At 40.3% G+C, this 24563-nt stretch overlaps 1 protein-coding gene and 1 long non-coding RNA gene across 4 annotated transcripts in view; one reads left to right on the forward strand and one right to left on the reverse strand.

Moving 5' to 3' along the window:
* The window catches only part of LOC131900545 (zinc finger protein 136-like), a 36387-nt gene extending 15556 nt beyond the window's left edge, over positions 1 to 20831 (forward strand). For 2 of the 3 annotated variants that reach the window (XM_059251819.1, XM_059251818.1), the window contains exons 2-4: positions 13822 to 13948; positions 14130 to 14187; positions 16394 to 20831. In XM_059251819.1, coding sequence (XP_059107802.1) covers positions 13915 to 13948; positions 14130 to 14187; positions 16394 to 17555 — 1254 coding nt within the window. In that variant the 5' untranslated portion in view covers positions 13822 to 13914 and the 3' untranslated portion in view covers positions 17556 to 20831. Of the gene's footprint in view, positions 1 to 5460; positions 5704 to 13821; positions 13949 to 14129; positions 14188 to 16393 lie in introns of those variants that run through there. The other variant, XM_059251817.1, reaches the window with a different exon arrangement.
* LOC131900547 (uncharacterized) lies at positions 3214 to 6157 on the reverse strand. The gene is made up of 2 exons (XR_009376250.1): positions 5223 to 6157; positions 3214 to 5026 (listed from the first exon to the last, which is right to left on the reverse strand). It is a non-coding gene; the product is annotated as an uncharacterized LOC131900547 (long non-coding RNA).
* Positions 20832 to 24563: the final 3732 nt, after the last annotated feature.

Consider the following 24563-nt stretch of genomic DNA (forward strand, 5'->3'; position numbering starts at 1 on the left):
TCCCCTATCTCCTCTAGAAAACCCACACCACCTAAACCTTCCCAAACAACTCCAACTTGGTATCTCAATGCTTAAGACTATAGAGGAAATTTCTCATTCAAACCTCCACACATACATGTAGTATGTAATTCTGAGTGTGGACATGAGAGTCTGGAACTGAGCTTCCTCTTTAATTTGAAACACAACTGTCTCTTTAATATCATTTGAAAATTTGCAAGTACATTTTTGTGTTTTACTACACTTTCAATCAAATGCACCCTATTGTCACCCCATCTTTTGACACGTTCTCACTAAGTACTCTGGGTTGGCCTGGAACTAACTATGTACACTAGGCTAGCCTCAAATTCATAGAGATCCTCATTATATTCTCTTATGTCTCTCCTACCCCCATTGATCTGTTTTTTCTCAACTAGTGCCTTCCCAGTTTCTATACCACTAAAGAAAATGTCTCTTCCTCCCCTAGCAACCATTAACTATGTAGAGATCCTCAAGGAATAGATAGGCCTCATGAGCTTTTCCTCCTTCGCTACTAGTTAATGACCTATAAGTCTTCAGAAGTCTCTCTCCCCTCCATAAAAGATGTTGATCAGCCCAATATTGTGCCAGTATTATTTTGTAGGTAACCCCAGCTGCTGTGAATTCAACTTCATGGTATCTAGATAGGAGACGAGAGAGAGAGAGAGAGAGAGAGAGAGAGAGAGAGAGAGAGAGAGAGAGAGAGAGAGAGTTGTATTGCAGAGGCCAGAAAAGTGCATCAGGTGCCCTGCTGTATCTCTCTCTGCCTTTTTTCTTTGAGACAAGGTCTCACTGTACCTGAAGTGAAGCTGGGGGTTAGCAGTGTTGTCTCGGCTTCCCCACAGAACTGGAGTTATAGGTACATGCTAGGATCACAACTCAGGTCCCTGTGCTTATGCAAGCATTCTTACCCACTGAGCCATCTCTCCATCCAGTAAGTTGTGAAATAGTTGTGGTTATTTGTATATTCAGTGCTGTCCCACTGTGGCTTTTTCCTATGGATATAACATAATCTAGTCCACTCTGATTTCCCCCTTTGAAATACCAAAGGAAGTCACTTACCAAAGCAGTAATTGAGGTGAGCATCAGCATGTCATTTTTTATTTGAACAATACCTTAGTGGGAAAGGGTATTGTGTTTTGAATGTGAAATATCCCCCATACTTCACATGGTTAAACACTTGATCTCTACCCAATGGTATGCTTTGGGAAGGTTGTTGAACCTTAAAGAGGTAAAGACTTACTGGATGAAGTGGAATACTGGAGATGGGCCTGAGGCTTTATTGTATGTTGTATGGCCCACTTCCTCTTCACTCTCTGTTTCCTGAGTGTGGATGCATGTGACCACCCAGCCTCCTGCTCCTGTCACAATGCCATCTCTGCTTGCTGCTTTGTCTTCTTTGCCATGATTGACAATATTCTCTGAAACTGTGAGTCTGAGGCCAGCCTGGTATACATCAGCCAGGGATACACAAAAAACCCTTTCTCAGAAAAAATAAATAAATAAATACAAAAACAACAAGCAACTTGAGAGAATGGTTTATTTACTTCACAAGTCCAGGGATACACAGAGAAACCCTTTCTCAGAAATAAATAGATAAATAAATACAAACAAACAAAAACAACAAGCAACTTGAGAGAATGGTTTATTTACTTCACAAGTCCAGGGATACACAGAGAAACCCTTTCTCAGAAATAAATAGATAAATAAATACAAACAAACAAAAACAACAAGCAACTTGAGAGAATGGTTTATTTACTTCACAAGCCAGGGATACACAGAGAAACCCTTTCTCAGAATAAATAAATAAATAAATAAATAAATAAATAAATAAATAAAAACAAACAAAAACAACAAGCAACTTGAGAGAATGGTTTATTTACTTCATAAGTCCAGGTTTCAGTTCGTTCTGCAGAAAAGGAAAGGCAGGGAAGTTGAACTGGATAATCACATCACACTCTAGTCAAGAGCAGAGAGAAATGAATGTATGCATGCATGCCTACCATTCAGCTCACTTTCATCTCTTACCCAGTCTGGGACCCAACCACAGGGACTAGCACCACTCACTTTTAGGCTAGATTTTCTCACATCAGTTAACACAACCAAGACACTCCCTCACAGACATGACCACAGAAAAACCCAATATGGTCAGTCTCGCATTGAGACTTAGTTCCCAGGTAACTATAGATTTTGTAAAGTTGACAAAGCTAACTAACACAATGCCCTTAAACAGAATATTGGAAAAAAAAAAAAAAAAAGGCAGTTAAGACTATACTGATGAGATCTTAATCAGAAGTGAGGACATCTGATTGGAAATGGGAAATTATCATCCTCATTGCAAATGTCTAAAAGGCTGAATTATTTCTGTGTCCAAGGACAGTATGGAGAACAGATCTTCAGAGTGATGAACTGGTATATTTGGAATAAAAGGTCTCAGCTGTTGTTTGGGTTGCTGCATGACTTCCATTACTAGTAAGTGAAAATGAGGACACGACTGCTCCAGGGTGTGGTTGAGGAGAAGGATTTTATTGTAGATATGAAGGAGATTTCAGTCTGAGGCATCTGGAAGGGTGCAGACTGAACCAGGCCATGAGAGGAAAAAGGGGGGGGGGGTGGAGATCAAGAGAGGAAGAGAAGAGAGAAAGAGAGCCAAAAGGACAAAGACACAAAGGGTGAGCCAGCAAGGAACTAAGAGGCCAAGAGAGCACATGGGAACCAAGAGAGTGTGGCCAGCATGGCTGGTTTATAAAGGATCCGAAGTTCCTTCAGGGAAGGGAAGGGAAGCCCAGCCCCTGGGCTGGAGAGATTTAGAATAGGGGGTGGTGTGAGAGGTGCTGGGAGGAGCCACAGGTACTGAGTGAGACTTGTCCCAGGTTGTTTTTGGACCTGACAACTGGCTTCTAAGGAAATGTATAAGGAAAGAAGGGACATAAAAACTGTTACTGTAATCAAAAGGGAAGTTGAAAGTAAAGATCTGGAAAATTCTCAGCCTAACTTTGTAAAATATAAATACAGTATATTTTGAGAACAGCAAGTAGCGTCCAATCCACCTTACCTAGTAGATTTGGCCAGAAGGAAGCCTGGTGCTATTCATGAAAGATGTGGAAAAATGACCTTGAAGGCATTATGGAGATTTTCAAAACTCCCCTTCCCATATTTGCAAATGCATGGATTATTTTGTTCATGTTGTTTGTGGTGGTGTTTTTGTTTGTTTGTTTGTTTGTTTGTTTTATTTTACGGCAGTATCTCATATAACCCAGGCGGGCCACAAAAAAGTAGTACTGCTTCAGCCTTCTGAGTGCTGAGATTATAGGGATGTCATGCCCTTGATGCAGAAAAATTTAATATGGGGGGCAGGGGTTAACGATACCAGCTAACCTTGAGACTAAGGCAACCATAAGTCTGTTTCTTCCTGCTGTACTTGAGTCAGTGCTTACCTTCTGTCTACTGATGAGAAATCACAAACAACTCTCAAACTATATGTTTCTAATACTCCAGGTCTCCACAGTGTAGAAGCTGGAGAAAAGGGTAGACTTCTCCATGTATATTCCAAGAAATCTCTCCAGCGTTCCTAAGGCCAAGGCAAAATTGTATGGTAGGAGCAGAGCTATCAGAGAGACTCCCATTCCTAAGGCCCAGGCAACTTGTAGAGTTGAAGCTGTTGCAGTCTTCAACAGTACAGTGCATGGGTGGTCCGTGGAAGAATGATCACCACTGATAACCCAGAGATGTAGAGCCACCAGCATGCAGCCATGCAACACAGTTCTGTGGCAGACACAAGGATATTTGCTCAATGCATGACAACTAAAGCATTTGCTTCACCTCCCAAAGGGTTTCCAACAAGTCTATCCAAGTTTTGTGGGCTTCGAGCATGGCCAGTATCTTCTGGTCAAACTGTCCCAGTATGGCCAGCAAGTTCAGCTAACTTTCTTTTAATATTTCCTTGCTTGCAATATAGATTCTGCAGTTTCAGTCCAACTGGTATCTGAAAACATTAAATGAAAATTTCTAGAGGTAAATATTAATAACTTTTAAGTTGTGGGTAGTTCTGAGTAATGTCATGAAGTATACAGTAATGCTAGTCCAACATTCGCCTCATATAATCTCATTATATAGCAGCTATGTGACATCATATCAGCCCAAGAAGAAAGATGAATGCACTGTACTGTGACATATTGAAACAGAAAGAAACTGCTATAGTTCTGTTTCCCTATTATATATTGTTGTAAATCTCTTCTTGTGCCTAGTTAGCAAATTAAAGTTTCTTGTATGTATAAGTAGAAAAAAACATATATTAGGCTAACTACTAGCCACTGTTTTCATGTTCCACTACAGGTCTTAGGACATATCTCCTTCAGATGCTGGCCACTACTATTTCTTTATTTTCTTTTTTTCTTATTTATATTTTTTACAAATTCATTTTTGTATATTTTAATCTTTTTCACCCACCATTAGGTCATCCCCATCCCACTTTTGCTGAACCCTGGTTTCAGCAAGTTCCACTCCAACTTTGTTTTATTTTTTGTGTTTGTTTGTGACCTTATGACCTTAATTATGGTTACTTGAATGTACATGGGTGAGAGTTATTTTCTGAAGCATGGGCAATGTCTCAGAAGACGATGACTCTTTCTTCCCCAGCAAGCCATTAATTCCTCATAGTTCCTCTAGAAGGGTGGGGCCTAATTCTGGAATGTTGAGAGGCCCCATTTTCTGCAAGTCTTGTGCAGATAACTACACTGCTGTGAGTTCATGAGCTCAAAAGCTGTATCATGTCCAGAAGACAGTATTCACAATATTACTTCCCATCCTCCAATACTTGTATTCTTTCTATCCTTTCGTGATGCTCTCCAAGCCTTGGATGGGTGACACAGACATCCTGTTAAGGGGTGAGCATTCAAGAGTCACTTATTCTCAGTATGTAGACCACTTAGAAGTGTCTGTATTAAACATCACCCACTGCAAACAGAAGCTTGTCTGGCCAGCAGTAATCTTCTCTGACAGCATCACTAATCTGTGAGTATAAACGTAAATATTTATAAGACAGCTTGACATTATATCCATATAACAAAACAACAGAGCAGTTCTCCTTTAGGGCCCATGACCTCCCCACCCATGGACTTTTGAGCAAGTTTACACTATCACACATTGAGTCCCTTCCTGGAAAGAGGTCTTAAATGACATCAGAAACTTGTTTGTTATAACCATACCTTCCATTCCACTCTTACACCAAGGACACATCTTGACTGACCAGTCGATGTTGTAAATTACGGGATTCACAACTGGCTAGGACACTTTGCTCTCAGCTGCTAAGTTCTGGCTTGATTTTTTTCTGGGGTTTGGTTGGTTGGTTGGTTGGTTGGTTGGTTGGTTTTTGCAACCAAATGGTGTGTTGTCGTCAGCATTAGAGTCCTACCATTTAGTTCTAATGGTCAACCAGAAGCAGGCCTCAGGCCAGCTAGAAACCTAGAAAGCAGGTATAAGATGTCCCTAAGTTTGTGGGAACTGTCAGTTCATGAGTGCTGGTGGGCGGGGCGGAAGTTCTTTACCCGCCATCTTTCTTTCTGGCGCGGCCATAGTAGCGCAGAGGTCCTGTCAGCTGAGGAAGTCTTGTGGGTCTCAGCCTCGGTAGCAAGGAGAGCTTCTACCCCAGGAGCCGTGAGGCCGCAGGAGGCCCCCGGCGGAGACATGGTGAGCGTGAGGCGGGTCTGCGAGGTGGGCGGTTCTCCCCGACACTGCTGGCACACTGGAACTCGCGGGAGCCCTCAGTCCCTCTGCTCTCTGGAGGATGGGACTCCCGTTGCACTGAGACTCAGTGAGCCGGACTCAGTTGCACTGAGACCAGGTTTCCTGTCTACAGCTCAGCCCACGCTATGCCAGATTCCCTCACATTATGGTGACAGCCATAGGGTCCTGGAGGAAGCTTTTGCCTTTATGTGGGACCGTGGGCGGGAGCTGCTGTGGGGCTGGGTCCCCGTCTCTGTGTTCTGTGGCAGTAGTTTTATGGCGAGTCTTTCCAATTATGACCTTCCCCCTGCAGCCCAATACTGTATGGAAAATAAATCTCCATGTATCCAGGCGTTTCCTTATACTGCCCAACTCATTAGAAAGAATCCAATGTAACTGTGCTGTTGGAGTAGGAGAAAACTTGCGCTCCTCTCTGACGTCATTGTTATTGTCCTTTGACCGTTCTTTTTTTTTTTGGGGGGGGGGCGGGTTTTCGAGACAGGGTTTCTCTGTGTAGCTTTGTGCCTTTCCTGGAACTCACTCTGTAGCCCAGGCTGACCGTTCTTTCGTTGACAGTGGTTTTAAGATTACATCCTAATTGGAGGAAGACTTGATTGTAAAAAGTATTGCAATAGCAATAAGTCCCAGCTCTTAAATCTTCCGTGCATTCCAGTAATTAGGCAGAAGGGAGCTTAACGTTGCTATCTCCAAATAAATTGGAGTAGAAAACGTGAACGGGGAGGGATGAGGCACTTTCCCCTTAGGTCATCCTGTTCTTTGGGTGACTGTCATGGAAAGGTGGTGTGCTGATTTTTGCTGAGAGAGGGTCGGAGATAGCAGATGTGAAAGAAGAAGCTTGGTTGGAGAAAGAACAGATCATTCCGGAAAGTTTGCTTAATAAGTATTTTGTTTTCTCTGTTCAACTCAACCATATATTTTTGGGACATGTGAGCATTTGGATTTTTCTTTTTTAAAATTTTGTTTATGTGTATGAGTGTTTTGCCTGTGTATGTGTATGTGCACTACATGTGCGCCTGGTGATCACAGAGACCAGAAGATCCTCGTGGGACTAGAGTTACCAAGATGGTTATGAGCTGCCTTGTGGGTGCTGGGACTCAAACTCAGGTCCTCTGGAAGAGAAGCCAGTGCTCTTAACAACTGAGCCATCTCTCAAGCATATGACAAATGGGCATTTGTAAGGTTTTTGTCTGGACTGGTCATAGATTTAAAGGGTCAGGCCTGGAAGTAACATCATCTAAATGTAAGGGAGGGAAATGTTTCTAAAGTACAGAAAGTATTGTGAGAGGGAAGGTCAGTAATTGCTGTTTTCCAGGATTACATGTTTGAGTAAAACTCATCAACTTCAGCCATTTCTCTTTTCTACTGGGCAAGTGGCATGCAGTATAGTCAGAGTATGATTTGTACCTTGTCCGAGTGTCTGTATTGAGCAGTCTGAGGGAAAATTACCTCAAGAAAAGGATTTATCATTTTCGCAGTGTATTTATGAATAGTCTGAAAAATCTGTTAGTGTCCCAGATTCTATCTAGGACATAGGAATGTCTTTGGATTGTTTTTTCTTTTCTTTTTATTTTTTTAATTAATATTTTTCTAAGACAGGATCTTACTATGTATTCTTGGCTGGCTGACCTGGAACTCACTATGTAGATCAGGAGGTCTGGATCTCATGGCAGTCTACCTACCTCTGCCTCCTGAGTGCTGGGATTTAAAAGCATGCATGTATCTTTTCTTCTTAGCTAAACCTTTCAGGCAACATTTGACCTCATGCTAATTAGACACTTAGAGTACCACCCTTTGATCACTTTAGGATGAGGAGAGGGATCAGACAGAGTAAACAGGTACCTTATCTGCAGTGGAAACGGTGTAGTGGAATTGAGCCATGAACCTGACAGGATTTTTTAAATTCATTTATTTATATTTTATGTATATAAGTATGCATGTATATGTATGTATGTCACATGTGAGGCCATTGCCCACAGTGGCAAGAAGAAAGCATCAGATCACCTGGAACTGGAGTTATGGTTGTGGGGCACCATGTGGGTGCTGGGAACCAAACCTGGGTCTTCCTTAAGAGCAGCAAGTGCTCTTAACCACTGAACTCTCTCTCTTTTTTTTTTTTTTTTTTTTGGTTTTTCGAGACAGGGTTTCTCTGTGTAGCTTTGCGCCTTTCCTGGGACTCACTTGGTAGCCCAGGCTGGCCTCGAACTCACAGAGATCCGCCTGGCTCTGCCTCCCGAGTGCTGGGATTAAAGGCGTGCGCCACCACCGCCCAGCCAACTCTCTCTCTCTTATTACTGCAACCCTTAACATTAGTCTCTCTCTCTCTCTCTCTCTCTTTCTCTCTCTCTCTCTCTCTCTCTCTCTCTCTCTCTCTCTCTCTCTCTCTCTCGTGCGCGCGCTCTGTGTGTATAAGCATATGTGTCACAACATTCATAGGTCAGAGGACCATGTTCAGGGAGTTTGTTCTCTTCTTCCACTATGTGGGTTCCATGGTTCCAACTTAGATCTTTTAGGCTTAGGGGCAAGCCCCTTTACACCTACTGAGCCACCTTATTGGTTGCAACTTCTCGGGATTGTGCCAAGTGTAGGTGTCAGAATTGAATTGTAGGACATCTTACTGGTATTGGAGAATCTGTTAATGACACTGATGTCATAAAATGCCAGCACAATTGAGAATCCTCATCTAACTGTGTGTGTTTGGCCACTCCTCTGAGTTGATTTTGTACAGGAAAGAAGCTATTAACACTGAGAAGTGGGGGAAGTTGGGTGCAGTTTCCAGAATGAAGTTTCCTAGATGCTCAGGGTTTCATGATTTACTAGAAGTGAAGCACCCTGGCCTACACCTATGTAGTGACCATGGTTTCTTTTTTGTTTTGTTTTCTTTTAGTTTTTTTGTTTTTCCTTGCTGTCCTAGAACTCACTGTATAGACCAGGCTAGCCTTGAACTCAGAGATCTACCTGCCTCTGCCTCTGGAGTGCTGAGATTAAAGGCGTGCATCACCACTGCCGAGCCAGTGACCATGGTTTCTAAGCTTAGAGATGGGTTCATCCTTGTGAACTGGGGGTGAAACGGTTATTTCTCTGATCTCATCTTTTGTTTTCCTTGTAGAATTGTGTTTCTATAGAGTAACAGTTTACAAAAACATCTTTTTAATTTCTTTCATGATTTGAGTATAAAATGGTGATATAGCCTATGTGTGGGCACACACTTACAAACCATGCATTTAGAAAGTAGAGGCAGGAATGTTGTCATGAGGCTGAGGACAGTTTTATCTACATAGTAAAGTCAAGGTCAGCAAGTGCTCCAGAGCAAGACCTTGTCTCAATACTCTCTCCTGTACTTCCCTCCACAAAAAGTGGGTGATGTTCTTGGTAAGATCCTGAGTGGATAGAAAGCCAGGGTCTGAAGAAGTAAGGAAATCAGAGGATAGAGGATGTTTGTGAGGGCAGTTCTCCCCTCCTACCTTCACAGAGGTATAGACATTAAATTCTGTTCACCAGGTTTCCTTGGCAAGCACTTTCATCTGCTGAACCATCTTTATAGTCCAAGGAAATCCGCCCCACTCCCCACCCCCACCCCACCACACCCCCGCCTGAGACAGGATTTTTTTGGTAGCCTTGGCTGTCCTAGAAACGAGCTCTGTAGCCCAGGCTGGCCTCAAACTCAGAGATCCACCAGCCTCTGCCTCCCAGATGCTGGGATTTAAGGCATTATTTTTTCATCTTTTTATCTGGAGAAATTTATGGTTTGTATTTCTTGTACCAGCTTCCAGGTTTTGTTTTTTTAATTTATGGATTTTGGAAACAGGGTTTCTCTATGTAACAGCTTTGGCTCTCCTGGAATTCACTTTGTAGACCAGGCTAGCCTTGAACTCACAAATATCTACCTACCTCTGCCTCCCAAGTGCTGATATTAAAGGTGTGCACCACTATACCAGGCTTTATGACTTTTTTTTTTCATTTTGGTTTTTATATAATAGTAATATGGATCTCTAAATAACATGAATTAGTGTTACTGCTACTTAGATATTGTGGAAGAGATTATATATGTTTGATGTCATATTTTCATTCATTAAATGCTAAGTAGAATAAACCATTGAGAACATGTGAGGCTTATCCTTCCTGCTTTGGACAATTATTTATTACTGCAGTGCCCTTTTCATAAGCTCCACTAATACCTTATGTGAGCTTTTGTAGTGTTTCTTCCCAGAATTAGTTTCTTTCATTCAAGTTATTAAAATTGAGGATGGAATGGTTCTTAACACTACTGTCTGGTTCTTTTAACGTCTATGGTATTAGTAGGGGCATAATTTTCATTCTTGTTGTTAGTGATTTGTATGTTGTCTTTATTATTATTAATATTATCTGAGACAGTATTTCACTATGTAGCCTGAGCTGACCTCACACTCACAGCAGTCCTGCTTCCTTAGCTTACAAGAGTGCTAAGATGATGTGTGAAACATTGTGCCCAACTTGTGTTGTCTTTTATTTAGCTTATCTAAATAAGATTTCTATATTGTAAATAATTCCAAAGAATCTGCTTTTAGTTTTGGTAATTTCCTCTATTGATTTGGAAATTATGATTTCATCTATATATTCAGTTGTTATTTTCCTCTCCTTTATTAAAGATTATCTTGTTTCTGTTTCGCTGATTTTTGGAAGTGAATGTTAAAAGATTGAATTGAGATCTTTTTTTTAGTGTATACATTGACTACTTTGTTTTGTTTGAGATAGGGTCTCACTGTATAACTCTGGCTGCCCTAGAACTCACTCTGCAGACCAGCCTGGCCTCAACCGAACAGAGATCCACCTACCTCTGCCTCCCAAGTGCTAGGGTTAAAGGAGTGCACCACTATGCCAGTTTTGTATTCATGGCTTTTAATTCACATTGCTTTTTCTGCATCCTAGAAATGGTGTTTAGATAATACCTTAAGAATCTGTAATACTGATGCAGTAGTTCATGAATTCCTTTAGGTTATATTTATCTTATGTATATAGCAAAATTGATTGACAGGTGTATATGTGCATTCGTGTGCACATGCGTGCACATAGTGTTTTGTGTTGATTTGATTTGCTTCCCCCTGCCACCCCGGGATTTGAATTACATCTGTGTATGTATTCCTGGCCTTTAGAATTTCTGCTAAGGAGTCTGCTGCTGTTGTGATAAGTTTGTCTTTAAATGTTCTTGTCACTGTTCTCTCTTGCAGATTTTAATATTCTTTTTTTGAACTGTACTCTGATAATTTAACCGTAATGTGTTGATTCTTTTCTGTTCCATGTCTGTTTTTCTAAATACCTCTAGTGCCTGAGTGTGTACGTTATTTCCAAAATCTAGGCAATTTTCTGCTATGTTTCATAAGTAAGCTTCAATCTTTTGAATTTTTTCATATGTATGAGTGTTTTGCTAAAAGTGTGTTTGTAGCGTGTCTGTCTGTGTAACACTGTAATGGTTAACATTACATTTAAGGTTTTAATTACTATGTGCATGCCTGGTACCCCCAAGAAGCTAGATGAGGGTGTTGGATCCCCTGTGACTAGAGTTGCAGATAGTTGTCAGCTAAGAATCCAATGTGGTTCTATATGAAAGCAGAAGAAACTTATTTTAAAAGATACTGCTGGGCTAGAGAGATAGTTCAGCAATTAAAAGCATATCCTGCTTTTGCAGAGGACTCATTTGGTTCCCATATCCATTAACCCTAGCTGCTCCAGAATCGGAGGAATAAATGATGCACGTTCAAACCCAGTGTGGCTTACAGAGTGATTTTAGGCCCCTTGACTTAAATAAAAAGTAAAAAGAGGGTCATGGGTACAACTCAGTGGTAGAATGCTTCTTCTGCATGTATGAAGCCCTTGGTTTAAATGCCAGTAGAGGAAGAAAAAAACTCAATAAATAAGGAATAGTAAGAAGTAGAGTGAAGAAGGAAAATAGAAATAAAGCAGTTGGATGAGAGGAAGGGCTTGGAGATTTAGCTCTTTGATAGAGTTTATTCCCAACATCACAAAAGAAAGAAAACGCTGAAAAATGACAAAGAAAAGAGAAATTCCTATTAAAGACTAAAAAAAAGGAAGTGATTTTAAGATCTATTTTTATTTATATGTATGTATTTGTCAGCATGTTTGTATGTACACATTTGTGCAAATGCCTGTGGAGACCAAAGAGGGTGTCAGAATCTCTGGACCTGAAGTTATAGGTGGTTGTGACCTTCCAATATAGATGCAGAGAACCAAACTCATTCTCCTCAAGAGCAGGAGGTACTCTAACCACTGTGCAATCTCTGCAGCCCCAAAATTATTTACCTTATTAAGAAAAAAAAAGTAATGAGACATAAACATAATAAAAAAAAATAGGATAGGTGCTGGAGAGATGGCTCAACAGATAAGACCACATACTGCTCTTGCAGAAGACTCATTTGATTCCTATATGCACGTTAGGTATCTCCAAATGGCCTGAGACTCCAGTTCCAGTGGAGTCCTATTTCTCTAGCCTCCTTAGGCACCTGCACTCAAATGCATGTGCCCCTCCACGTGCGAGCATGTGTGTGTGTGTGTGTGTGTGTGTGTGTGTGTGTGTGTGTGTGTGTTGACACAAAGAATTAAAAATAAAGTAAGGGTTTTGTTTTGTTTTTAAGTGGGATAGACAGAGACCTAATGCAGTGACAGATAGGAGTTACCACCAGTCTCCAGGGTGAGGTCCTATTCTCTGGCTTCCACCTAAGGCAGGTGGGGTACTACTCGCCACTCCTGTTTCCACTCCACACTATTTTACTTCCTCCAGTGGGGCACTAAAGAACTAGCCTTGCCCCTTCTTCTTTTGCTCCTCCCTGCCCTCCCCCCAGGTTCTGGTTCCATCTTTTCCTCTGTTCACAAACTACCTCTGGACAGTTGAATTGTTTTTTGTCCCATGCTCATTTTTAGATACCACCATTGCTTCTGCCGCAAGCAACAAACGTTTATCCTCCTGTTCTGACTGCATTCTCCTCTCCGATACTTCAGGGAAGGGGGGCTGGGGAGCAGCAAGCTGGTTACTCCCCACCCCAGGGAAGATGGGGCTCTGCCACTTTAATACTGGAGCAGAGTAATGAGAAGGGCCCACTTTGATGGGGAAAGTGTATACGGACCACCTTCTCCCCTTGTTCTGGGGGGGGGGGGGGGCTGGTATTTGTCCCACCTAGGGCTCGCCGTATTTGCAGTTAGTTGAATAAAAAAAGTAACCTTTTCTGGGCAGGGTGTGGGGTGTGGAGAGTTATCTTGAACTCATTGAGTTCCACCTAAAATTTGTGACACTATTCCTATTATTTCATTGTTCTTTGGCACTATCCATTTTTCTTAAGTAATGTTATTACCTTAGTAAATTACTCTCTGGAATTCCTGTGGTTACTTTTTAAGAAACCAGGTATAACCTCCCTGAAGTTTTCTCTTAGTGCAGGCACAATAAATATATTGAACTCCATAAATAACAGGTTACAACAAAAAGTGATAAATACCATCAGACTAGCTCAATAAAGATTCATCTTCCAGATGACACTTTGAGGATGATCAAATAGTCTCCCTCTGGTGAACATATTGGAAATTTTCAAGCATTTAGAGGGAACGCAGGAATTAAGCTAATAGCACATTGTGTACAGAAACTCTATGGGAACATTTTAACTCCCAACCCCTACTGAGATCCACCCCAAGAGCAAAAACCAGCAAAAATCAAATCAAATCTAGAAGCCAGCAAAAATCAAACTTTGGTTTCAGTCATTTCTAAGAATATGTGGACTGAGTAAGGATAGCTAGTGTTAGCTATGTGTGCACTAAGTGGCAGGACTGTTGTGATAATCAATGTATATCAAGTACAGATGGATCCAGTAACATAATTGGTGTTCCTGTTGCTGCCCTGTTATTTATTTAAAAGAGTTCCAATTCAATACAGGAATTGCTGGGTGAGAGGGAGAGAGTATGCATGGTGAAAAAGAGTGTCATGACCTTTGAAGGACACAGCACCCTGTGAACTTCTTACAGAGTGCATCTACATTGCAATGCTATGAATCTTACTCTTCCTCCTGATGTGGGATGTTTTAGGACTGTCTAACTTTTGAGGATGTGGCTGTGAACTTCACCTTGGAGGAATGGGATTTGTTGAATCCTTCCCAGAAGCAACTCTACACAGATGTGATGCAGGAAACCTTCAAAAACCTTGTTGCTATAGGTAAGGATGAGGTTATTTCCTCACTTAACAATGAGAGAACAAATTTGTCTTACCAGTACTGTTCAGTGAATACCAAGGGTGACATGTGGTGAATATACCAGGCATAGATAAGTTGTATCATGAACTTACAGAAGTTAATATTATAGACTTCATAATGATTTTTTCTGGCTCTGCATTTTAGGACAAACTGAGGAAGGCCAGAGGATTGAAGATGATGAACATTTTAGGAGAAACCTAAGGTAATCTGCCCCTCCAAATGAGAAGAATGTTGCTCAAGCATGTGGGAATCAAAGGTAGAGAGATTGCTCAATAGTTAATAGCCCTGGTTGTTCTTTTAGAGGACCAGGATTAGATTGTCAACACCCACCCACATGGTGGTTCATAACCATCTATAATTCCAGTCCCAGGAGATTGGACACCTTCTTCTCACCTCCTCAGGCACTGTATGTAGGTGTTACACAGACATACATGTAAAGCACTTGTACACAAAGGGAAATTTTTCAAGAATATAGAAATGACTAGAAATTTTACAAATAGGTCAACCAAACAAATATGCCCAACTTCAAAATAATTTTTATAAAATTTCATAGAGGATTGGTGACATGTAATACACCATCAAGATGATAAGTTGACTTTCTGATAATCCATTGTACACAAAATTTGTTTCAAGTTCAAAATTATTTGAAATTATGTGGTCTGGACAGATAGATGGGTCAAGTGGTAAGAACACTTGCTGTGTACGCATTAGTACTTGGATTCAGTGATCCCCAGCACACACATTTAAAAAAAAAAAAAAAAAAAAAAGTGGAAACTGGACTATCCCTGGGGCTTACTGGCTATCAGCCTAGCTGGGAGGGTGAGAAAGATAGCATGAGTTTCAGATTCAATAAAATATCCCTGTATCAAGGGGATAAGATTGAAAGTTGTAAAAGAGGATACCTGGTATTCTCACTTGACTTTCTAATGCTCATACGCACACACATACATACATTTACCAAATAACTCACAATAAGGACCAATGAGATGGCTCAGTAGGTAAAAGTGCTTGCCACCAAGCCTAATGACCTGGGTTCCTTCCTCGGAACACATATGGTGAATCAAGAGAACCAGCTCTTGCAGGTTATCCTATGATATCTACATTGAGGTAGTGGCACATGCATACTCACTCACCCATAACCACACACACTCACACACACACACATACACACACACACACACACACACACACACACACACACTAGATAGATAGATAGATAGATAGATAGATAGATAGATAGATAGATAGATGTAGGGGGTTGAGGATTAAGATCACTAGTGCTGTTCTTGTACAGAACCTGAGTTTGGTTCATTCCCAGCATCCTTGTACTCTATCCAATTCCAGTGGATCTGAGCTCTTGCCTCTACAGGTACCACAGTTATGTGCACATACCTACACTCACACACACACACACACACACACATTTAAAAATAAAACAGATCTTTAAAGTTTGTTGTAAATACAAAGGAAATATTTTTTAAGTTTAAATAAATAATAAAAGTGAAAAATGTATGACAGTATCTTTAGGCTTTGAGTGTGAGGTGTATTTAAAAAAAAACTGAAGAAAGGGCCAGCAAAATGATTTAGTGGGTAAAGGCTCTTTGCTGCCCAAGGCTGACAACCTGAATTCATCTCCCAGAGCCCAAATAAAGGTAGAAGGAGAGTACTGACACCACAAAGTTCTCCTCTGACCTTCACACAGCCCTCTCCCTGCTTATCCAGTAATAATTTAAAGTTTGAAGGAATTTCTTCTTTACACTGTTCACTGGTTCTCATCTTCAAAATAGCATGCATATATGCAAATATTCCAAAATCCCAAAGTTTTTCTGGAAGCATTTTGTTTAAAGAAGATTTAAAGAGAGACACCTTGAGAACTGACTAATTACAATTATAGCAGTAAATGGTAATGAGTTCAGGGCCAGCTTAACCATTACATCAAGAAGCAAGACTCCATCACAAATGAATAATGAAAAACAAGTAAATAAACAATCATAATGACATGAGCATTCAGTGTGTGCAGAATAGTTTACTTGGTAAACATGTTAACATCTATAAATACCAGTATCTTCACATATAGATAGCCTCTAGAAGTCCTGTAAAACATTTAGCCCCTTCATGTTAAAGAATTCTGGGCCAGGTGGTGGTGGCGCACACCTTTGATCCTAGCACTTGGGAGGCAGAGGCAGGCGGATCTCTGTGAGTTCCAGGCCAGCCTGGGCTACAGAGTAAGTTCCAGGAAAGGCGCAAAGCTACACAGAGAAACCCTGTCTCAAAAAAAATCTTAAAATTTTTTAAAAAATAAAAAAATAAAAAATGTTAAAGAATTCTGATGCTGCAAAATAGAAACAGTTCTCCTGACAGGTAACTTATAAACAAAATTTAAGTAATGTGCCTTCTACTTTTTACAGAAATGAAGTGGTGGAATTATTGTATGAACCCAGTGAAGGGAGACAATGTGAAGAAATCATCAGCCAGTTTCCAGTTACTGTTGTGAACAAGAAAACCCCTCATGGAGTAAAACTGTGTGAAAGTAATTTATGTGAAGACATACTTATTGGTCTCCCACCCCTAAATATGCATAACCCCATTCAAACAGGACATAAACCATATGAATATGAGATATATGAAGACAGAGACAGTCTCTATAAATTTAGGGAATCTAGGAAATCCTTCATGTATCCTGAATGCTTTCTAAAGCATGAATATAATCACACCATAGAGAAGCCATATAAATGTCAGCAATGTGGAAAAGCCTTTTCTTCTTCCAGTAAAGTTCGAAGACACGAAAGAACTCATACTGGTGAGAAACCCTACATATGTAACCATTGTGGGAAAGCCTTCCCTAGTCGTGGTTCCCTTCGACGACATGACAGGATTCACAGTGGAGAGAAACCCTTTGTTTGTAAGTATTGTGGGAAAGCTTTCACTGGTCAAAGTTCACTTCCACGACATGAAAGAATTCACAGTGGAGAGAAACCCTATGTATGTAAGTACTGTGGGAAGTGTTTTATTTCTTCAAGTACCTGTCGAGTACATGAACGGACTCACACTGGAGAGAAACTCTATGTTTGTAACTTGTGTAATAAAGCTGTCACTACTCGTACTTCCCTTCGAAATCATGAAAGAATTCACAGTGGTGAGAAACCCTATGTCTGTGAACAGTGTGGGAAAGGTTTCATCTCTTCTGGTACCTTTCGAATACATGAGCGAATTCACACTGGAGAGAAGCCCTATAAGTGTAAGGAATGTGGTAAAGCCTTCACTATACAGAGTTCTCTTCAACGACATGAAAGGATTCACACTAGGGAAAAACCCTATGACTGTAAGGAATGTGGGAAAGCTTTTAGTGGTTACAGTTCCCTTCGACGCCATGAAAGGATTCACAGTGGAGAAAGACCCTATGCGTGCAAGCAGTGTGGGAAAGCCTTTCCTGCTTTGGGTGATTGTCAAAGACATGAGCAAATTCATACTGGTGAGAAGCCCTACATATGTAAGCAGTGTGGGAAAGCCTTCACTCGTTGTGGTTCCCTTAGAATACATGAAAAGACCCATACTAGAGAGAATTCTTAAGCATAGAATGTTGAAAGGCCTCCTTATTGCATGTCCCTTCTATAAATAACATGACAGTGTTTACGGAAGAAAACAAGACTCAATATGAAGTTGTGAGGGCTGCCATTAGGCATATTATTAGATTAACAAACATAAAGAACAAACTAAGAATGCACCCAATATCAAAACTTGTACAGAAACATCAGAAACTTGATTGTAAGAAATAGTTTTAAAATTCTGAAAATTCTTCAAGTAGTGGAGTACTACAAATGTGCATTATGAAAGGTTCAATGCTCCAAAAATTACATATCCTGGAAGAAATTTTCTAAAAATTATATTACACTCATTAGTTTATTATTAAAATAGATATATGAACTATTTATTTCTAAGTTTAACTCTTGTAAGTAAATGGTGGCATGGCATAATTCTCTGAAGTTTGCTTAAGTAATGGGGCAAGGGTTAATAGGTCGAGTTTTTTTTTTTGTTTTTTTTTTTTACCATTTTCCCTACCAGTCTGAAGAATTTTGATTGATTGAATGGTGGAATGGCCTTTTGCGATGTAGTTATAGCACGAGTGAGTTGGCAATAGCTTACAGTACTAGGGCAAGGTTCTCCAGAAGGATAGATTTGTTCTAAATTGTCATCTAATATAATACTGTTTTTCTCCTGAGTCTAGAAGTCAAGGGAGGAGAGGGGGAGTCATCCTTGGAACTTACTAGCAAAATTTTTGCTTCCTGTTCTGTTGGTCTTATGGTTCAACAAAGGGATGTCCTTCCACTGGGAGGAACAAACATTCCTTTGAACTGAGAGCTAAGAGACCCACACACACCCCAACCTACCCCTGGTTTACTCTAGGTTCTTTGTACCCTTGAGTTAACTAAAAACAGTATTGACGTGGGGAGCAGGGAATGAGACTACAATTCAGCAATGGAGATGTGCTAATTATTTTTTACTACTTGATACAAGTTAGAGTTATCCGGAAACAGAGAACATCAATTGAGGAATTGCCTCCATTAGATTGACTGTAAGCAAGTCTATGAGGATTTTCTTGATTAATGATGGATGTGACAGGGCCACTGTGGGTGGTCCGCTCCTAGGTAGTGGTCCTGTGTTGTATAAGAAAGCAGGCTGAGCAAGCCATAAGAAGCAAACTAATAATTAGTCTTCCTCCATGGTCTCTGCTTCAAATCCTACTTCTAAGTTCCCGCCTTGAGATTCTACCCTGGCTTTCTCAGTGCTGGACTATAAAGTGTAATCCAAAACAAACCCCTTTCTCCTCAGCTTGGTTTTGGTCAGTGTTTTAGCAACAACAGCAACAAATCAAACTAGGACAAGAGGAAAGGAAGACTATTCTTGGATTCCCTTAGTATTACCAAGTCTGGTGATCAAAACCCATAGGAAGCTACAACTCAGTCCAAACAGGGTAATAAATGGCTCAGATACTTCAAGAATGAAATTGAGAGTTACTTCTCAAGGTAAAGAATTAGCTAATTTGGATATATGGTGTTTTTATTTACAAGGTTTTTAATACTAAAATGTATTTAAATTAAAAATTTTAAAACCAAGATGCTTAGTGCTTGCTGAAGATGGGGAAATACAAAATGACACCAGAAAAGATACTTAATAAATATAGTACACTTGTGAGACCTCACAAAAGTGAGGATTCCAATTGTTTTCTGTCTTATTTTGTTAAAAATATGCCTTTAATCCCAGCACTCAGTAGGCAAAGGCATATGAGTCCTTGTGAGTTCAAAACCAACTTGGTCAACATAGTGAATTCCACAACAGCCAGGGATGCATAATGAGACCCTGACTCAAAAACAAACAAACAAAAAATATGTTTATTTTTATAATGTGATGGTTATTGTTGATTGCCACTTAAAAAAAAATCTAGAAGCACCTGTGAGATGGGCCCCTGAGCTTCCCTGTGAGCAATTATCTTGATTGCATAAATGAGGTAGAAAGACACCCACTTCTGGAAATGCCATTCCCTGACTGGGACCCAGGAGCGTATAAAAGTGGAAAAAGTTAGCTAGCTGAGCACAAGCCTACATGCATTAATTCATTGCTCTTTGCTTTGACTGTGGAAGTAATGTGAGAAGATGCCCCAAGTTTTTGCCATGTTGACTTCCCCCACAGTGATGGAATTCTGAGCTAAACAAACCCCTTTTTCTTTATGTTGCTTTTATCTGGCTATTTTGTCACAACAGGAAATGAAGCTAAAACATATGCACACATATATTAAGCAACTGGTTACGTTTTCTTTCATCTCTTTCTTTACCATGTAATATATTTATTGAGTTAATGCCGATATTGGGTATTGCTATGTATTGTCATATTTAATTGTGATATAGTAAATGAATAAGCTTTCCTAAAGGGACTTTGACACCTATTCTAAGGAAACAATGTGTTTTCAGTTGTACATGAGAATTGTTAGGTGAAGTACATTATTGTCTTATTTAGAAACAGTATATAACATAGGATGTTGTTGGGTATCAAGTTCATAAAGGACTTGGAATGGTTGGTCTTCATTTTCCACTTGGCTAGTGAAATGCACCTTTACATTTTGGTGGGGAAATTTCCACAGGAGGAGTGACATGTGGGACAGTGACTTGAAGGGGAAAACCCACACTTAATGTAGACAACAACTTCCAACAGCATCCCAGAGGAAGTCTCAGGAAAAAGCAACAGGCACATACCTGCCTTCCCTTCGGTCTGAGTGCATCTATTAATGCTACTACAATCTCTTCTGATACCAGACTCTATTTTCTTCTTCTCAACATGGACTCAATTCAAGTGACTCTCCAGGCATTTCCAGGCTTTTAGCCTCAGATTGGGACTCCTGAGGCATTTAGATTCTTGGGGTGGGTAGCTGCCAAGTTTTCTGCTTCTCTGGTGTGCAGCCAGCAATGATCATCAGTCCCTATCATGTATGACAGTCTAGTAAAAGCCTTCTATAATAATTTTCTTCATCTCATTCCTCTGGAAAACCCTGACTAATATGATGTCATTAGTTCAAAGACGGGAATTTTTCTTTTTCAGTTTGCAAAATGTATTCAATTTAAATTTTTTTAAAGATATGTACAGAATGTTTTGGATTTCATTTTTGTCTGTTTGGTCTTGGTCCCTGCTACTAATTGAGAACTGTTTACTTTTTTAAAATCTCTGTGTGAACATGCATATACCACAGGACATGTGTGTAGGTCCAAGGACAGCTTTGGTTGTCTTCATGTTCCATCTTGATTGAGGCAGGAGACTCTCTTGTTTCTGCTGCATATGAGAGCTGCACTGTGAACTTCTGGGGATTCTCCTGCTTCCATCTCCTATCTTGTCATAGGAATACTGGGATTACAGTTGTGCATTGCTACATCCAGTCTTTGTTTGTTTGGTTTTTTTTAACACAAGTCCTCTCACTTGCATGGCAAGTGCTTTATCCACAGCTGTCTCCCCTGACCAGAACTGTATTTTTTTTCAGGTGTGTCATAGGTCTCATCATCAAATATGATTTTTCTGTGAGTATGTGGCTAATTCCAGTCATCTGGACTAGTTTTAGCTTTTATAACTTACTCAAATATTTTCTACAATGCCCTGAACACTGTCCTCCAGTAAATACAGATGTTCTTCAAATTTGGTAATATTTGCTTCCATAAACTCACACTGAAATGAGTTCATAAATTGAAAATGACTACTACACCTAGGTTACTGAATTTCAAAGCTAAGTTGGGACTAAGTTGAATATGTTCAAATTAAAACAGACTAGAAAGAGAAAATTATGAAAAACAAAATAAGCGCTTTCCTCCCCTCCCCCATAGTCTCGTTGGTTCTTTTTGCTAATAAAAGCAGGAAATTTGAGATACCACTGATAAAACTCAAATTGAAAAGTCTGGCATAGTGGTGCACACCTTTAGCCCCAGAATTTGGGAGGCAAAAGCAGGTGGATCTCTGAGTTTTAGACCAGCCTATTTTGTGCAGCCAGTTCCAGGACAGATAAGGCTACACAGTGTGACTCTGTCATAAAGTTAAAAAAACAAACAAAAAAAAAGAAGAAAGAAGAAACAACCAAGCTGCCATGGGGAAAACTATATGTTCTATGACATTCTTGTCAAAGACAAGTTTTCCTATTTAAGGTTAAAATGATGTATAACCTTGAGTTTCTAGTGCTTACCTCTCATTACTAAATTTGGAAAATTACTCACATAAACTGCCTTAAAACTGTGTTTATAAGACAAAATTCTTTAACTTTGTCAAGGACTATACTCTCTAAGAAGCGTTTTTGCTTTGTTGTTTTCCATTTGTCTTTTTACTGGTGTGTTTATATGGGTGGGGTAAAGGGGGGTATTTGAGAGCCACCAAAATCTTGAATACAATCCATTATAAAGGCATTTAATTGCAACTGTTCATTGAGAAGCCCACACCTCTGGTGACAGCATGCAGTGCAACTGTATCTCTATCCCTGTCTGCAATGTCAAGCTCATTTCCATTAACCTCTAGTTGGAAAAGCAAAACAAAACACTGAGGCCAGTTAGCACTGTTCATGTGTGCATGGGTGTGGGGCCATTTACTGGAGAGAGCATGGCCACCTTTCCAGGGCCTACTCTCTTGAAAAACAACTGATTCTCCTTCCCCTACTAGTCCTCAACTGACAATAACTCAGCTAGAGGTAGGGCTTCTTTCTTTCTTTTCTTTTTTTTTTTTTCTTTTTTTTTTTTTTTTACTTTTTTGGTTTTTCGAGACAGGGTTTCTCTGTGTAGCTTTGCGCCTTTCCTGGAACTCACTTGGTAACCCAGGCTGGCCTCGAACTCACAGAGATTTGCCTGGCTCTGCCTCCCGAGTGCTGGCATTAAAGGCGTGCGCCACCGCCACCACCACCCGGCGAGGTAGGGCTTCTTGTGCCCCTCCCTCACCCATGTTGGAAGATTGACTGGCTTGATCTGCAAATCACCACAGCTGCTGTGAATTCATGAGTGCAGTGGCCATGTCATGTCTAGCAGATGATGTTTTGCCCCAATTATTGGAGTTCTTAATAGATCCCAGATACTAATCTCTTATCAAAACTATAAATGTCAAAGACTTCCTTCCATTCTATAGGCTGCCTCTTTGCTTTGCTGATTGTTCCTTTTGCTGTGCAAACACTTTATTTCATGCAATCCCATTTGTCTGATTTTGGGACTTATCTCCCATGTAATTGGAATCCTGTTTAGAAAATCCTTGGCTGGGCTGGAGAAATGGCTCGGTGGTTAAGAGCATGTACTGCTCTTCCAGAGGGCCCACATTCACTTCCCAGTACCCACATCAAGGGGCTCACAACTACCTGTAACTCACCTCTACCCTCTGCTTGCACATGCACTCATGCACTCACCTACACACAGGAATAAATAAATACTTAGAATAATAAAAATAAATCTAAAAGTCCTTGGTTGAACCTACATCTACGAAGGTTTTGTCAACTTTTTGCTGTTGCAGTTTCAGAATTTCTGGTCTTAAAATTAAAGTTTCTGATCCATTTTGAGTTAATTTTTTATGCAGGTTGGGAAAGATAGTGTTTTTATTCTTCTACATGTAGCTATGCAATTATCTCAGCACTGTTTTTTTTTTGTTTGTTTGGTTGGTTGGTTGGTTTGGTTTTTTGAGACAGGGTTTCTCTTGTGTAGCTGTGGAGCCTTTCCCGGAACTCACTTCGTAGCCCAGGCTGGCCTCGAACTCAGAGATTTGCCTGCCTCTGCCTCCCGAGTGCTGGTATTAAAGGTATGCACCACCACTACCCAGCTTCAGCACTGTTCTTTTAAAAAGGCTATCTTTTCATTATGTATTTTAAAAGCTTCATCAGGGCTGGACAGACAGCTCAGTGGTTAAGAGTGCTTACTGCTTTTCCAAAAGACCTGAGTGTTTCCCAAGACTCATGTTAGATGGCTCAATCAGTACCTGTAATTCCAGCTCCAGGATATCTGATGTCCTCTTCTGGCATAAAGTCCTGTGGTCCAGAAGTAAACCTGTTGTCTGAAGTGTCTCCAGGATGTCGTGCTTCTTTTCACAGGTATATGGCAGATGATGAAACAATATTCTTTTCTTATATTCAATTCTAATTGTTATTAAATTGCTATCTTTCATGTGGCAAATATTTGCCTAATGAATAGTTGGCTTTCAATTATTAGGCTTTTCCTTAATTTTCATTTTTGAATATCAAATAAGGTATTCAGAACTTTCAACAATAGAAAACTGGCCCAGCAGTGGTGGTGCACACCGTTGATCCCAGCACTCCAGAGGCAGACACAAGTGGATCTCTGTAAGTTTGAGGCCAGCATGGTCTACAGAGTGAGTTCCCAGGACAGCCAAGGCTGCACAGAGAAAACTTCTTAAAAAAAAAGAATTTCAATTCACCTGTGTATTCTAGAGCCCATTCACTGTCAAGATAATCACATGTTGATCATCTATAGCTGCTTCAAAGTTTTTAAACACTGACTTTTTCCTTTGTTTCAGTGATAATAAAAACCCAATTAGCTGGGTGGTGGTGGCGCATGCCTTTAATTACAGCACTCAGGAGGCAGAGGCAGGTGGATCTCTGTGAATTCGATACCAGCCTGGGCTACAGAGCGAGATCCAGGACAGGCACCAAAACTACACAGAGAAACCCTGTCTCGAAAAACCAACAAAAAGCAAAAAGGAAAACAAAAATTGACATTATAGCCAAAGTGTGTCTCGTGTCTTATTTTGTAATCACTATGGTCAATGGTAGGATTTGTAACTATTTAATATATGAGCAAAGTGAGAAAGCAGGCTGAGTGAGCCATGGAGAGCAAGCAAGTTAGCAACATTCCTCCATAGCCTTGGCTAGTTACTCCTCCAGGTATCAATAGGCATACATCACCACACCTTGCTCACTTAGTTACATTTTTAAAAAACAAAAAGAAAAAAATGGGTGGATGGGAATATCCAGGAAGAGCTGGAACAGGGGAGTAGGATGAATACACTCAAAATACATTGTATGAAGTCTCAAAGAATAAATAAAAACAGGCTAGAGAGTTGACTCGG

This window comes from Peromyscus eremicus, unplaced genomic scaffold (assembly GCF_949786415.1).
Source record: "Peromyscus eremicus unplaced genomic scaffold, PerEre_H2_v1 PerEre#2#chr22_unloc_1, whole genome shotgun sequence".
Taxonomy (NCBI): Eukaryota; Metazoa; Chordata; class Mammalia; order Rodentia; family Cricetidae; genus Peromyscus; species Peromyscus eremicus.